General features: G+C 41.9%; 1 protein-coding gene across 3 annotated transcripts in view; it reads right to left on the reverse strand.

Annotated features, from left to right (window-relative positions):
• PARD3 (par-3 family cell polarity regulator) overlaps positions 1-17,567 on the reverse strand; it is a 624,867-nt gene that overhangs the window by 297,351 nt on the left and 309,949 nt on the right. For all 3 annotated transcript variants that reach the window (XM_033166263.1, XM_033166261.1, XM_033166262.1), the window contains exons 10-11: positions 10,595-10,734; positions 3,338-3,466 (exon numbers count right to left, since the gene is read on the reverse strand). In XM_033166263.1, coding sequence (XP_033022154.1) covers positions 3,338-3,466; positions 10,595-10,734 — 269 coding nt within the window. The remainder of the gene's footprint in view (positions 1-3,337; positions 3,467-10,594; positions 10,735-17,567) is intronic.

Here is a 17,567-nt window from a genome sequence, read left to right on the forward strand (position 1 = left end):
TTGTTGTAAAAATTAATAAAATAGTATAAAAAAGAGAGTACAAGTGAGGAGAATTTACAGCATGCAAATAATGTGTTTCCTTAAACATTTTATCCCTTACGTGCACACAAAGAATGATGCATTTTACAGTCCCTGCCCATCAAGCCATGTTAATGTGCTTCAGAGCCATTAGGCAAACACAACTCTCCTTTGAGGGGCAATTTTAATTAATCTCCTGCACAGAGACAAAGGCAACCAAAGCTCATCTAGAGGGAATAACTTGTTAAAGCCAACTGTGGTTGACAAAAGACAGAGAACAGAGCCAATAACCCCCTAATCCCTAAAATCAAGAAGAGAACAAAGCAAAAAAGAAAAAAGGGGGGGGAGATTTTGTTGATGGCACAACAAAACATATATAATGAAACTTGCCTGCAAACTCTCAAATTCTTCATCAGAAGCAAAATAGTGCTGTTTTCACATGAACTGCTTAACCATATTGGCCACTTGGGTCTAAATGAATACAGCTACAAGTTGGCAAAATGATGATGGGGAAAGGGGAACTTTTGAGTCAGCCACAGCAAATAAGAACTGACATCTTGGAAGAGTGTTTCCATTTATTAGTGTAAACCACTGTACAATTGTTTTCATATCAAGCCTGCCATTTAGGTCCAGACTTTACGAGGTGACTGTATCCTAAGTGTGCATGAGATCTTTCCAGCATAATTTGACAATATAGAGATCCACATTGTGCTATTTTGCAAGTTGAGCGAGAGAACATGTCTGATCACCTGTGATCAGAGATCTGCACTGGTTGCCACTTCATTACTGGGGCAAGTTAAATGCGCTACTACTAGTGTCACAAATTCCATAGAAGTGTCTGACAAAGAATGGAATTGGCAGAGGGGTGTTCTGCCCTATGACATCGGACAGTCCTAGGCAGATACCTCCTGCTGTGGAGTTGCCCCTGGTGCCACCTTATGCCAGTGAGGAGATGCATCCAGAGGAGAAGGCAAGTGAAAATAAATCAGATGCTGAGCTGGCACTGATGCCACCTCTGCCTCGAAGGACATGGGGATGCCAGCATGAAGAAAGCTTGTGGGACCACCCACTTAATTAGTGCCTGTTTGCTTGCCCAGTCCCCAGAGCTGTGTCTGCCTTGTCCTTTAAAAGGAAGGTGCAGGGGACGTGTTGCTTGTTAGATCAACCTCTTAGCTTGTACTTATACCTCTTATTTGTTTATTTCATAAAATTTTATATATACCTCAAAGCAGTTTATGTACCTGCTGCATCTTACAACCTGAGCCTTGCCTAAATGGTGGATTAAAACTTTTGGCAGAAACCAAACTGGTAGTTAGAGTCCTTCCTGCAGTGAGGACCAGGACAATTAGTATATACTGGTAAATCCCTTAAAAGTTTGGGGCCAGTTTACTTGAAGGCTCAGTTTACTGGAATTCGCCCAGGAGAGAGTGCCCTTATAGATTCTTCATTTCCAAACCACAGCATTCACTTGAACACAGAGGCTGCATGGCCATGTCAGGGGTGTTGGTGTTGCATCCAGCGTTGCAGACTGAGTAGGCAGTTGAACCAGCTGGCCCCCAAGTTCCCTTCCAATTCTATATTAACAACCCATTTAAGAGTTTTCACCTGTTCCAGAAGCAGGATGCTTTCACACTGTAGCATATCTTTGAGAGTTAACACACTCCTGTGGCTTCAGTATCTATCCCACATGCAAGTACAAAAGGCCATGCCTCTCCTAAATAGTTCGTTCACACTAAGGATTTGTCCATTGCTACCATCTCCCCACCCTCCAAAGTAGAATATACTCTTCTCTACCATCCCCTATGCTGAAATGCAAACTTCATCATGATCCATGAACACAGATATTTTTCCATCACTCCTATCTTTCCACAAGTCCCCACATCATGACTCATTAACCCATTTGAATTATTTGATAGTGATGGTAGTTGGTGGCAGGGAAGTTTCACTGAAGTGTGTCAAGTGAGAGGGGTACTAGGAAATATAGCATAGGATCTAATTTGGCGATCTTGGACTCACAAGAGGGCTTTTGAAGGTGCTGGGGTCTGGAGGGGGAAGGTAAATCAGAAACAATCCACCCTCTTCTCTTCAATTATCAGACGTTCCTGCTGGGTCAAAAGTCCAGTTGTGAATGCAAGGGCACCAACTGGTCTCTCTCCATAGATTTCTTGGGTACCTATGTCCTTAGCATGAATACTAGTTCCATGGAAAGTTGCATTTCCTAAGTTCCCTATCACCTAGGATACTCCTTTTGCAGCATTCAATACACCAAAGAGAGATAGAGACCTATGTTCTGATATTTAGAATAACTTAAAGGGGGAGTTGGAGAAGGAAATGGCAAACCACTCCAGTATTTTGCCAAGAAAACTCCATGGACATAAAAAAGGAGAAGCTTTGAGAAGAAAGTGAGAGTTTCCAAGGCAAGCTCTGGTTCATGGGGTCACGGAGAGTCGAACACGACTAAGACGACTAAACAACAAAAGCGGGGAGTAGAGGGAGAAAGATTATAACTTTAGCCACATCATTGCTTGAAGCCTTGAGTAAAGACAACTGGAATAGGAATGTAGGGCGCTGCCTTATACCAAGTCAGACCAATTGTCTATCCAGTCTGGCAGTGGCTCTCCTGGATTTCAGGCAGGATTTTCTCCCAGTCCTAACTGGAGATGCTGAAATACTGAACAATGATTTGGTCCAAAATAAGGCAGCTTTATACAATCAACATTTGCTACACCCACAAAGGCAATTATTGTGGAAACATTTGTGCACAGTCTATATACTGTGATAATTTTCTTTAAGATACATTGTACAACTGGGATTCTCTGAATTGCCTTGCTAAATTAATAACTGTGGGGTGTCTTTCCCATGTAGCTATAGTATTAGAAACAACCACATTTTTGCCCTTACAGATTCTTCATTTCCAAACCACAGCATTCATACATCCTGTTCTAGATTAATTGTAAATGCTCTGAGGGGGGGGGATGTTCATGTAGCGTGACAAACATCAAGCTTTCCAACAGGGACAAGTGCAAAAGACAGAGAATAATCAGTTGTCTATAGGCACTCAAGCAAAGTACACACAACAGTTTATAATCTGCATTTGCTGTCACCCATGATTTGAAAACATTAGTTCCAATATTAATGTGGAAATCCAATTTGGAGACCACTGCTAAAAGGAAATGTCCATGTGAAATGCAACAGAAGCTTATTTTCCTGTGCACCACTTCAAGCCGCACATGTTTGACAGCAGGTCTTCACATTATTTGCTCATATTCGCCTAATGTGCCTTAGCCACTTAAAAAATTTTTTTTAAAAAAATACGCACCAGTTCTCTTGGATGGAATGCTTCTTGCTGGCGGAAAATGACGAGGCTTACACTCTCTCCCATCCTGGTGCTTCTCAGCAGGGAAACAACTTCTTCTTGGGTTTTTCCTGTTAAATCAATTCCATTTACCTGCAATTGAGGGGGGAAAGGATTTTGAATTACCCTGTGTGCAGCAGGTGAATATTGTTGTGATAAACCGGAGCAGCACAGTATCCTGGTTCACCCATAATGTTAAACTGTGGTTTATTAAACTATTACTTATTAAACCATGGCTTTAATGCTATATTAACTATGGTTAAAACATGCTTGTTAACCAAGTTTGCAGTTGGTTTATGAACTTTGATTAACATTGTTTTAAGTTTATTTGTAGTCAATCAAAACAAAGAAACAGGTTTACAAATGAACAGTAAATTTCTATTACAGTGGTACCCCCAGTTACAAACTTAATTTGTTCTGGAGGTCTGCTATTAACCCAAAACCGTTCTTAACATAAGGCACGCTTTTGCTAATGGTGCCTCCCACTGCCGCCGCGCCGGAGCTGCACAACTTCCACTCTCATCCCGGGGCAAAGTTCACAACCAGGATCATCTACTTCCGGGTTAGCGGAGCTCGTTACCCAAAGTGTTGGTAACCCAAGGTTCCACTGAACATAATCAGACAAAGCATACAGATGTCATAAAGTTCCCAATAACATGTAAGGGTCTGCGTTATCTTGTACCTTATTACACTAATAAATTTTAAAACACTCAATTTTTCCACAAAAGGTTATCCAATTTTCTAGGTGAAAAGCAACACACACACACACACACACACACACACACACACGTTCTCAAGGCTTGCCTGCTCTCACTTGTGCTTTTAACTCTTCAGTGACCTAAGAAACAAGATCTAAGTGACAGTTCTGCTGTAACTATGATTAATCAACTATGGTTTATGTTAACCTTAGTTTAGTCTTTTGCACAAACCAGGACAGCGTAAGCTAGAACTAGGTGACATATTATTTCTTAGAGAAAAGTCATGCCTGTGTTTGGGGCTGAAATTTGGAGAAAGCCCATTGGCTTCTCCAGCTGTACACAACACGGGGGGGGGGGAACCTGCAGGATTATTCCTGAGCAGCAAATACAGATACAGAGCACTGCAATGTTTGTTCAGGCAGGCAGAAAGAGAACAGCACTGTGGCAACTCCAGCTCAGCTTTTTATTCACCCCTTCTCCCCATTCTTCTCTCTCTCACTCTCTCTGGGGGCAGTGTGAACAGCCATTGTGTTCCCCTATCAACAAGAGCAATTAGGGGTGGCACTGCCATGGACCTGGCCTCGAAGCACCAGTGTTGCTGCCACATGCCACATGCGTATTGTTGAGGTTGGGCAGATGCGGGCACGTTAGCAGAACCAACCAAGCACTGCTGCTGGTGTGACCACATTGCTCTATCCTCACTGCTCTTTCACCCCAGTATATGGCAAGAAGGCAGTGCTAGTCCACTGTGGTGCCCTTCCCTGCCAGCCACTTCTGCCTGCTGCCATAGTTTGGGGCTGGAACTGTGATGCACTCAGACGCTGCTACACTGGTAAACAGCCTGAAAGGCACTGACATTGGTAAACATTGGGAGCTATGTTCAGAAGCAGCACAAATGACTTATGTGCAGAGCAATTGAGTGGTTTGTTCGTGGCATTTAAATAGTAATACACACAAGTCTTAAAAGTCAGCATTTTCTTACGTATGAGAACACTACTTCTGCCCAGGCCCAGGCAGTGATGATGCAATTCCAAAGGCAACACAAACCACAGAACTTATCTAGATATGATCAGGGTGCCTGAATTTGGAAAACAAATTACAACTCTGCAAATAACATCCCAATACGAGTTGGATGCCAAGATAAGTGTGCTTGCTTGTCTGCAATATATCCAAGCACACCCAGGAGCATGTGAAGCCCTGACAGATAAGTGAAACTGGGATACTGAATTGAAACTGACCAGACGTGATGGAAAACATCAGGGAGGTTTTTCGTTTGTAAGGAAATAGCAGAGTTAAGAAAGCAAGATGCTCAGTTAGTAGAAAGGCACAAAATAAATGTGGGTGGAAGTCAGCATAATGAACATACATACATCAGAAAATGCTAAAAGATACAGCTGAAGAAGAAGCAGAGGAAGGGGGCGGAGCTTGAGATCCACTGGCATTTATCTGTGAGAACTCGCTGCGGGCAAGTGATATCCCAGGAGACTCACCGAGGACAAGTAATGTCCCAGAAAAGCAAACCTGGTTCTTTGTTGTGGCTGCTGCTGAAAAGTTTAACAGAAAACCCAGAAAACTACAAAGAACCAGTCACCTTGACTTCAGTGCTCAGCAAGTTATTATAACAGCAATCAAAGAGGCAACAAGAAGCTGTCAGGCTAAGCTTATTTTCACCTTTGGATAAAAAACGGAAGAAACTACTTTAGAAGAGACGTGCTATGCACTGGAAGTAACTACAGTGGATGCTCGGGTTGTGAACTTGATCCGTGCGGGAGGCATGTTCGCAACACGCAGCGCCGCGTCTGCGCATGTGCTTGTCACAATTTGGCGCTTCTGCACATGCGCAAACCACAATCTAGTGCTTTTGCGCATGGGCGAGCGCCGAAACCCAGAAGTAACCCATTCTGGTACTTCCGGGTTCGGCGCGTCCGTAACCCGAAAACGCGCAACCCGAGGTATGACTGTATCTTTACTTCAGTAAAAGTGATGGCAATATTCAGCAGTGTGGATTAGGAGCCATGTGGATCATCTAATTGTAGAGTTGAGATGGACTTGGATGGCTGAAGAAGAGGATTAGACAAATGGATGGAGGATAAGGCTCTCAGTGGCTACTAGCCCCAATGAATGTGTTCTGCCTCCACTGTTGGAAGCAGTTTGCCTCTGAATACCAGTTGCTGGGAGTCACAAGTGGGGAGAGCAGTGCTGACCTCAGATCCTACTTGTAGGTTTCCCATAGGCACCTATTTGGCCCCTGGCAGAACAGGATGGTGGACTAGATGAGACCTTTGGTCTGCTCTTCTTAGGTGGGGCTAACACAAGGCAGTAACACAGCTTAGTTCCGTCGGTAGAGCATGAGACTCAATGTAAGATTGAATACTCATTATCTGTCAGAGTAGAGTTAGAAAGAGAGTTAGAATGTTCCCAGAGGCAAGGGTTAAGTTATGACTCCAACTCGGGGGAGGGGAGGTACAAGCCAGTCCTCACGAGGAGGTTAGAAAAAGAGCGGGAAAAGCCTTTTGAGAGTTGCTGGTCAGGGGAGAAGCAGAGCTCAGAAGGTAACTGAACTGAATGAGTCTGTGGAGAGATAGTTGAAGTTAAGAACTATTTATTAATACTGTTTGTGAATTCTTAATAAAAATTATAAAAGACCAAGAGACGTTTGTGTGGTAATGTGAAGAGGAATCGACCAGCCCTGACATTATCCCCCCCCCTATTTTATTTTATTTTTTGTATGTTGATTAGGAACATTTTGTGACACGAGAGATTTTTCAAAGTCTAAATGGTCATACATCAAGGAAACCTAAAATACACAATTTTCAGCTGCTGGGCAGGCGGTGTCGCGCTGCATAGCTCCTATGGTTTGTTCCAACTCTAAGCTCTCAATATGAAGGCAATGGAGTAGTGAAAGCATCATGAGTTCATAATGTGACAACAGTATTAGAGGACTGCATTAGGAACCGTTGTATTTTCCCTTACAGATCATAAGGCAAAGTGGCAGGCTCTCTGGAGCAGTACAAAATCTATAGTGAAAATACAGAGAGAAATATGTAAATGCATTTCCCACTTTTTGCTTAAACATTCTTAAATAGAATAGCGTGGGAGGAGGCTGCCATTTCTTATCCCTCCTTAGAAATTACAAAAGAAATGGAGCATACAGGAGATGCTTGGCCACTAAGAAAAAAGAAGAGGGCTTTGCATGACATTAGCAGGGTAATTTTATTAACCCTCACAGTCTTTCAGCACCATATTCCTCCCCAGCCTCATAGCATTTTACATGTTAGACTGCAAACCTTGTTTAGGAAAGACGTATTCATAACTTTGCATCATTCTGAGAGGAAAGTGAGGAAACAATGGGCATGGCAGTTAAGAATAATTTTTCTGCGTGGCATGAGTACCAGCACAAATCAGGAATATATATATATTTAAAAAACTATGAATGGACAGCAAGTCCTTATGTTTCTTCATGTCTCATGCTTTGTCGCTGCTTGTATATTTAACAAGATATATATTTGTAGCACAAATGCTCTATGATAATACTCCCAAAATGGTGTTCCTATCTTGTCTATCTGTACCGAAAGGAAGAGAAAGGTCAAGATTTAGAAAAATGCAGGTGTGCCTGAAAAGTCTGAGTCTGAAGTGGCTTCTTCTCAGGATTTTTGACAGAAGACAGAGCCTTCTTCTTATGCCTGGTCTCTACTAAGTGGACTTCCAGAGATTCCTCAAAGAGTTTGGACCCTGAGCCTTAAGGAAAGTTTCAGAATCATTGGGTGAGCTCTCCATAATCACTGCCATCTGACCCAGAGAATCACTAGGGGCCCCTTGCCTGGATCCTCCGAGCAAGTATGCATAGACCTCCTCCTCTGTGCCATCACCAGGAGGGGAAAGTTAATCTTTCTGGGTGTGCAGCTGCACTGAAAATGCCGGAAGGCCTAACACGATTTCACCCACTGTTGCCTTTCTTCAAAACTCCCAATTAATCATCAATGCCTAAGGTAGAGGCCCAACTCAGCCCAATGACGCAGGGAGTGAGCACAGAGAACGTGTAAGCCACTAAACTCCCAGATGCAGCAGTCAGGCCTCAAGCTGTTGGGGCCTCCAGAAGAGCCGCTGAGGAGAAATATAAAATGGCACCTCTGCTCTCCAAAACGAGCAAGGTGGGAAATGCAAGCTCCTGGCCCTGTTGCCTCTGTGGCATCCTTAGATGGCTATCCGGCAATCAGGCCCAGAACCCTACTACATTCTCCCCTTTCCCAGAACAGCAGGGAAGGGGAGAAAATATGATGAAAAACAAAGGAGGGTAATGGAAAACAAAAACTAAAGAGAGGACAACTGAGATTGTACATAAAATCCACTGAAACAAGTACTCAGACAAGTGCTTCTCACAGGGAGAGATGTGAAGACCCAACTGCCCCTAGCAACAGGCAATGTCTGTCTAAAGCATGGGTAGGCAAACTAAGGCCTGGGGGCCGGATCCGGCCCAATTGCCTTCTAAATCCGGCCCGTGGGCGGTCCAGGAATAGCGTGTTTTTACATGAGTAGAATGTGTCCTTTTATATAAAATGCATCTATGGGTTATTTGTGGGGCATAGAAATTCGTTCATTTCCTCCCAAAAAATATAGTTCAGTCCCCCACAAGGTCTGAAGGACAGTGGACCAGCCCCCTGCTGAAAAAGTTTGCTGACCTCTGCTAGAGAGATGGGATGACTCTCTCCCCAACTGTTATATAAATAATTAGCCAGGGTTTCTCATATCTACCTGCCTAGAGAGATAACAAATGGAGTTGAAGAAATCAGTGAAATTTACACCACTGATGAATTTGCAGTGCAAATTTCATTGAAAGCATTGGTTAGCCTCAGGAAATTTGTGAAGAAAACAACAACTAGGATCTCACCTCCAGGATCTGGGGAATAGTTCTTTCACAGATCAGTGAGAAGGAAGGTATTCTGAATCAACTAAAGAGCATCCATTCTTACTTCCCTTTCCTCTCATTGCTTCCTCACTCTTCTCCCCTTTCTGTTGCTCAATTTGAGACTGTGATTTCTAATCTACACATTCCAATAGTATTGCCCATATCCTCCTTTGTTTTGACTGTATATTTATCCCCACAAGACAAAAACTTGGATGAGGTTAAAGCAGAGAACAATTCACTGGGGGAAAAGGTAGAAACATTACAATGAATGCTGCAGATATCTGAAGCCAAACAATTACAAAACTCATTAAACTAAAAAAATAACCTTGAAAGAGCTCCAAATATGTTAAATATACACTATTCAAGAAATCCAAACAATTCTAGGTCTTTCCTATAGCAATATCAGATAATAAAAAATAGCATTAGGAAAAATGTATTGCAATCTTACATTCCACCCTTCCAATTTTATTAGATTTCTATATTTTTACCCTTTGGTGCAGTACTTTTGTACATACTAATTATTATTACCTACACTCATTCAGTCAAGAAGTTGTAATAAATTTAACAATTTACTTAAGTTACATACTTTTTATCTACACAGATTTCCCATAAACCCTTTGCTTCCTAAATTCTGGTGTCTATGTACCAGCTTCCTGTACTCTCCCGATCTCATGCTAGTACATACGTTGTGTTCTCAAAGGACTGACACCAAGCATCCTAACAAAGGCAGATCTAGGGGCGCAAAGCTTATGAGGTGTTGTAACTATGACATCCCACAGAAGGCGAGAGGCTGCGGGGAGCCAGATTTTGACATCGCACAGGGTGCCACTGAAATTTGAGGTGCCAAGTTCTGCTACTGATCCCAATACCCCTTATATGCATGTCTGATGCTGCACTCACCATTCTTTAATATGGAGCAGGCAGGCACATCTCAAATTTGTGTGACAATATAGAGCAGCCAGCACTAACCTGGGGCCCTCTAAATGCTTTGGCCTTTAGCTCCTATCAGTCACAGCCAGCATGGCAGTGATAGTTAGGACTGATGGGAGTTGTAGTCCAAAAATCTGATGTTGTATAGACAGGAAAAACCCATCTGCTCTATGTCAGTATGAATATATTTTTTTCTGAAAAGGCTGCAATGAATCAGCCTTTAGGGAGGATACCGTCGCAGGTGGTGGGGAGACATTAAATGAGAAAGAATAAGTTACAGAACTGTATAGATTTATATTGGAAGTGCAGCCTTATCCCTTATCCCAAATAACTTGTGATACCACACTGTTCATTTTGTTTACCGGAATAGAGCCATAATAAAAACTTAAGCACAAGAACAAAGCAATAGATGCCTTATCCAATTATTCTCTCCCAAGTCAAAACTGAACCATCCAACAAAATAACCAACTTTCAAGATGAGACTGCTTTTTGCAAAGCAAGTGAAGCTGCTGCCTGGAATATGAGTGTTTATTAATATTGTTATTCAGAAAGCGCAAAGACCAGAAGACAATGCCCTGGGAAACTAACAGCGGAGCAGTAGAAAATTCATTGAAATGATATACAAAAGCAGGCAATCTGCTGAAAGGACTAATAGAACCCCCTAACAGCTTTGCAACATTTCATCACCTCAATGAGTTGGTCGCCAGCCTTTAATCTTCCATCTTGAATAGCTGCACCTCTTGGTAGGATGTTTTTCACATAAATTGGAGCTAAGCCGCCAATTGGAACATCTCTAGAAGTGATGCTAAATCCTAGGCCTTCTGTACCTGCAAAAATGATTTTAAAATGCTGTAAGTTTCCTAAGTCCATCTGTGTATGATTATATATCTATATCTATATATCTATTCACATCAAACCTTTCTCTGGCTCTCCCCCCCTCCCTGCCTAATATTTCTGAATCACTAACAAATACATAGAAGAAATATTATACCATCAGTACAATTAAATGCACATAACACAAAGACTTGCACAAATATGGTGTGAATTTTAATCTGTTTTAGCATTTTAACTTCTTGTAAGTTTTAATGTACAGCCGTACCTTAGTTCACAAACAGAATGTGTTCCGGGAGTCCGTTTGACTCCTGGAACGGTTCTAAAACTAAGGCACAGCATCCTGCAGCCAATCAGAAGCCGCGGAAGCTGCGCCAGATGTTCAGCTTCCAAAAATCGTTCAAAAACCAGAACACTCACTGAAACGTACAAGTTCCAAGGTGTTTGGCAACTGTTGTATTTTTGACTGTTGTATTTTTGTGATTTTATGGTTTTATCTTCTGTAAACCTCTTTGTTTTTTACAATCAAGAGGGATATAGACCTTCAAGCTTTAACTTCAAACAAACATAAAGGATGTTGTAAAGTTTTATTCTGCCAATCTTAAACATCCCCATCTTTAAGAAGTGGCTACAATGAAACAGAACAAATAGTAAAATCTCTGCTGCTACATTTTACAACTAAAAAGCTTACTGGTTAAGTCCTGTCTTTAAGGATAATTCAGACAAAAGCAGATAAAAAATCAACAATTTAAAACAAATTTTATTCATAGCAGCTAGACTAACAATAATCAAACAAAGGAAAAACTTAGGGGACATTCTAATGAATGAATGGTATCAGAAAATAAGGTCTATTGCTTTAATGGGGAAATTATCTCTGCAACTGAAAGGCAGGAGACTCTAACAAAAACTAAAGACAAATTCCAGACGTTCTTGTGACCACTCCAGTAAAACATACAGCAATTTACAAAAGCCATCCTATTGAACTGATAGCCACACAATTAATACATAAAAACTGATACCACCCTAAGAAGTGATCTGGATATACCCATCCAGACATACCCATATTTATGTCAACCCTTATCAACAGGCATTAAATTTTATTTTATTTTTAAATCGCGGCTTAAGGACATGTTCTTAAATATAAGATAAACACTTAAATACATCATGTCAGGACTGGAAAAGACTTGCTTTACAGGACTTTTTGCCAAAAATACACCATTAAATCAGATAGAAAGCTGCCTTATATTGTCAATCCACTTAGCTCAGTATTGTCTAGGCACTGAATTGACAGCCATTCACCAGGGTCTCAAACAGGGCTGTTTCCCAGCCCGACCTGAAAATGCTTGGGTTTAAACCTGTACTTTCCTGCAGGCAAAGCATGTGCTCTACCACTAACTACAACCATCTCCAGAAGTAAAGAAGAAGAAGAAGGAGAAGGAGGAGGAGGAGGAGGAGGAGGAGGAGGAGGAGGAGGAGGAGGAAGTTGCTATTTGAGTGTGAGCGAAGGAAATTAATACCTCACCTGCCTGAAACTGAGGGAGTGCACATTTATCAGGGATGGAGAACCAGCAACTGTCTGGATTATGCTGGACTACAGCTTGCATCAACCCTAGCCAGCATGGCCAATGGGCAGGAGTTAAATGTGCTGCAGGCCACCATTACCTAAATGGCCAAAAGGTCCCTATCCCTCCCTGGTGTGAATAGACAGAATTTTTTTGCACGAGACTCGAGCGCACACACACAAAACCCCCAAGCCCAGCCCTTCTGAGCAAGGTACAGAAAACTATCTGGATGTAAACAATCCATAAGAGAAACTACAAGGATATTACTGATCTGATTATATTGCTGTTCCATTTTTACTTAAAATTACTTTCTCATCTCAGCAGTTCCCAAGGTATTTTATAAATAGTATTAAAACCTCTTCTGCCTCTGGAGCAGAAGATTTTTTATGCATGTTTGAAATTCATAGTGTTGATAGATTTTGTGCTATTCCAGAGGCAGGAGAGGTTTTCATACTATTTATGAAATACCTTGGGAGCTGCTGAGATGAGGAAGTAAGTTTAAGACCAGGGGCCTTACAATAATTTCAGAGTAATATCCTAGTAGTTCACCTAGAAGCTTCCTAGTACATCTCCTGTGCAAGGATGGAAAACATGTGGCCTTCCAGATGTTTTGGACTACAACTCCCATTGAGTCTAATGGTGAGTGATGATGGGAGTTTAGCCCTACTACATTTGGAGGGCTATATCTTCCCCATTGCTGACCTATGGGTTTAGTGACATTCAAATAAAGAGATAGCATGCAAATGCCATAATCACTATACTAGGAAATAGGTTTCAAATGAGCTAAAAGTAAGGCATCTGTGTATCCTGTTATGAATAATGTGGTGTAGTGGTTAAGAGTAGACTTGTAATCTGGTGAACCGGGTTCACGTCTCCGCTCCTCCACATGCAACTGCTGGGTGACTTTGGGCTAGTCACACTTCTTTGAAGTCTCTCAGCCCCACTCACCTCACGGAGTGTTTGTTGTGGGGGACAAAGGGAAAGGAGAATGTTAGCCACTTTGAGACTCCCTAGGGTAGTGATAAAGAAGGATATCAAACCCAAACCAAACAAACTGACAAGGTATGCCACTCTGAGTTGCCTGGATGAAGAGTTCCCCAGAAAAGAACCAGTATGGTATAGTGGTTAGAACAGAGCTTTCTAAACTGTGTGTCATGACACATTAGTGTATCTGCTGCATTGTGTAGATGAGCTGCGCAAACACTCCCCACACTCCTCCTGGGACTGGAAAGGGGTTAGTTTAAACTCCGGTTTGCTAGTAAAGCTGAACTACTGTGTCGTGAAATGATGCATGTCTAAAAAGTGTGTCACCAACATGAAAAACTTGGAAAGCTCTGGGTGTTGAACTGGATCTGGGGAGGCACAGGTTAAAATCTCTGCCCAGGGATGAAGTTCACTGGGTGACCTTGGATCAGTCATCATGCTCTCCCAGCCCAACCTACATCTCATGGTTGTTATTGTGAGAATAAAATGAGGAAGGAGGAAAACTGTTATTCTACACCAATATTGCATTGCCTGCAGTGTTAGAGGAGGGGACGGAGGAAGATGTGCGCATCAAGTTACACCAGAGATGATGGACAGACTGAATAAATATGAGCATACTGAACATAAGGGGCTATTTCCAAATACCTGTGTCCATGATACTGCTTTCAGAATAATTCCCATGAAGCCATATGTATGTACTTCTTGGAAAAGAGAGTGAGCAACTAGATTTCTGTCCAATCCTGTGTCGGGATGGAGGAAGAATTCTAGCTTACAAAACCAGCACATCAGTTATCAGGCAGAAACCTTTTCGCCAGCCAGCTAATTTTCTATGTGTGGGGGAAGGGGAGATGCTTTGGGGTTTGTTACTTGTGTTTTTAGTGCAGGGAAATATTCAGATCTGCACCCTCCCAGCCAACCCACATAAGCTGGAGCATAAATTAACTAAATAAATTGAGCTAGCACGAACCCCCCAAAAAGTAAGTATAGGCAGACAGTGTGTGCAACTGCTAAAGCTGTTCAGATGCCACTCAGCTTTGAAAAATGGGTGCTCACTCAAAGATCCCCCTCCTCTTCACTTGAAAAACCACTGTGCTAATACCAGAAAGGAACTTTGCACAGTCTCCATCCATTAACTGATTATTATCACAGAGTGTTTTCATGTGGGGCAAGCTGGAGTCCCTCCAAGTCCCCATCTTCTTTTGACTTAAGTGCTTGCAACCAATAAAAAGTGACACGTTGTTGCAATTAGTGTTATTCGCAGTCTTGTGTCTAATTAATTTTTGTTCCTGCTTTGTGTGCTAGGGCTTCCAAAAGCAGAGAGTACTGGCTGCTATAACATGGTGAGACTAGTGTATTGATTGCTTAACACTCTGCAATTCCCTGGCCATTTACACCCTCCCTCCTTCCGTTTTCCTGGTATTTACTATTTGTTAAGAACATAACAATTTGTTATGGGTAGAAGACAGCCTGGATTTTCCTCATGAAACTTTTCAGCAGGTTCCCACTTCGGTTTCTGTTGATTAAAGCTATCTTCATTTGCCCACCCACCCCATACAGAAGAGGGGGGGGTCGTCATGGAGTAAACAGCTTATTTTGGGCAGAGTGAAACTTAACTGATTATAATTATTTATTTCATTCTAAAGGCTTTCTAGATACAAGTGAAACTGAATAAGGCTGGTGAGAAAATCCAGTTCTACTTCCTCAAATCAAAATAATAACTGCATGAAAGCACTGTTTAAAAAACAACACTGTGTAGTCTTCAAACAGCACTGGAGTATCCATGCTTGGCACCTATAGAAAAAACCTGAGTAAAGTTAAAGTGGCTAATTCTTCCCTCTGTCCCTGATTATCCTACTGCTAGATCATCCCTTGCCCCCAACTGGTTCCAGATAGCAGTCTATTTACTTTGCCTCTGAATACCAAGGAAGACCATATCTGAAGCCTCTTACTTTTATGCTCTGTTTCTGGAACCCATAACATGAACCCATAACACGAAATGATGGGGAGCAACGTATTAGACTTTAAAACTAGGTCAGATCAATGGCACGTAACTACAACATTTCTCTTTGGCACTGCTTGGGTCTGAAGAGTAAAACGCCATTGGAACTGAAGTCAATTCCCCACCGCCACCCAGGATATATTAATATTTTTCTTATCAATTGGGATTCTCAGAATTCTAACAGTAGTATGCAGGCAGTACGAATGAACAGTGTATGTTTGTTGTCCATTATGCAAGTTCTCCATTCTCAGCTTTTAGTGGAATATATAGAAAAAGTAAGGATCATCATCTTTAGATTTTCATCCGCCAACCAGAAAGCTTTTAGCGTAGTGTATGAAAAGTGTACCACATTTGGCAAAGGCGTGACGGATGTAGGAATGCCACATAAAAACAGAGCAATGACAATGAGGATAGGTTGATGATTATGGACCCATTTATATCCCTGCCTTTTTCTCCCCAACAAGGTGCCATTTTGCTCTGATTTAGTGAATTGTTCATCAGACACAACTACTATTTGTCTGGTGTGCTTCATTAGGAATCCATTATACTGCCCCCTAAAAAAAAAAAAAACCACAACTATTTGGAAGGGAGAGAAACTAAGCACTGTACTGTCACACAGATCAAGAATATTTTTTAATTATACCCTTTTTGAAAGGATTAAGATTTGATTTTAAGATCCTATTATATTGGAGATCCATACCTCTAGAATTCTGCATACACAATCATAGTAATTGTGTGCTGAAATGACCAGTTAGAAACCTGAACTGGTCATTGGAGAAAGAAATTACTGCAGCTGCATGCACAATCAATGTAATTACACAAAGTATTCAGAATGCCTGTTTGCTGAAAAATTGAGAGAATTTGGGCCATCTTGCATAATCTACAGCAAAGGACATGTCCTCTAGGCCCGGAAACTACTCAGTCACATGTTCTGTTCTTTTACCAGTTTACTCAGAAGAAAAATTAGCCAGCCCACGTTTCAACTCTGTAGCATTGTTGCTCCAACCTTGTACCACCACTTGCAAAAATTCAGCACTGCAGAGGTCATATGTAATAGGGTGAAGAATGAGTAGTCCCCATGGCATCATGACAAGAGAGGTTAGTTTCTGAAGTTCTGTTGTATATCAGGCTGAGAATGGATGGAAACGAATTTTAACTATGGTTTAATGCAGTTGCAGCAAATGTGGTGCCCTCCATATATTGTTGGACTCCCAAGTCCCATCAGCTCAAACCAGCATGAGCAGCTGTCAGGGATGACAGGAGCTGTAGTCAATATAAAGAATAAAGGGATTGTGTATATAATTTAATTAGAAGAACACAATTGTGAATCATTCCACTTGTGAGTTATTTTGTTCACATGTGTTCCAAAGTTTCAGTATGTTATTTTTACCTTTTATTTTCAAATGTTTGATTACGTACAAGCAAAACTAAATTGTGTACAGTTTTAGGGTTGTTGTTTTTAAGCTACTGTTTCTAATTTCCACATTGCTTCTTGAACACTACAAACATAAACTCAGGCTGCAAGATGTCTTGGTCTAGCCCTGCTTTGGTTAAAGCGGAAAATCTGGTTGCTGGTGTTGTCAACCTAATACTTCTTCATGGGAGGAATGTGCTTGGGAAGAGAAAAGGGAAGGCTATGCAAGAGCCCCTGGCATTCACTCTTTCCCTTGACCATAACTAGGATACTGGGAACAGTGGCCCAGTTCACATGTCATAAGTAAATGGTTTTCTATGAACTTGGAGATGACATCCACTCTGCTTCTCCACTACCACAAGCAGAAGCAACAAAGGATTATATCTATTTTAGCATTTGTCTAAACCAGAGATTATGGGACGCGGGTGGCACTGTGGGTTAAACCACAGAGCCTAGGGCTTGCTGATCAGAAGGTGGTGGTTCGAATCCCCGTGACGGGGTGAGCTCCCGTTGCTCAGTCCCTGCTCTTGCCAACCTAGCAGTTTGAAAGCATGTCCAAGTGCAAGTAGATAAATAGGTACCACTCCGGAGGGAAGGTAAACGGCGTTCCTGTCCACTGCTCTGGTTCACCAGAAGCGGCTTAGTCATGCTGGCCACATGATCCGGAAGCTGTACGCCTGCTCCCTCGGCCAATAATGCAAAATGAGCACCGCCACCCCAGAGTCATCCGTGACTCGACCTAATGCTAATGGTCAGGGGTCCCTTTACCTTTAAACCAGAGGTTGTGGTTTGTTTTAAGCCAGGGATCATGTTTGTTCCAGGAACCAAACTTGGCTTCAGATCATGGTTTGTTAGGAGAAGAATGAATCA

The sequence above is a fragment of the Lacerta agilis genome, chromosome 12, assembly GCF_009819535.1.
Source record: "Lacerta agilis isolate rLacAgi1 chromosome 12, rLacAgi1.pri, whole genome shotgun sequence".
NCBI lineage: Eukaryota > Metazoa > Chordata > Lepidosauria > Squamata > Lacertidae > Lacerta > Lacerta agilis.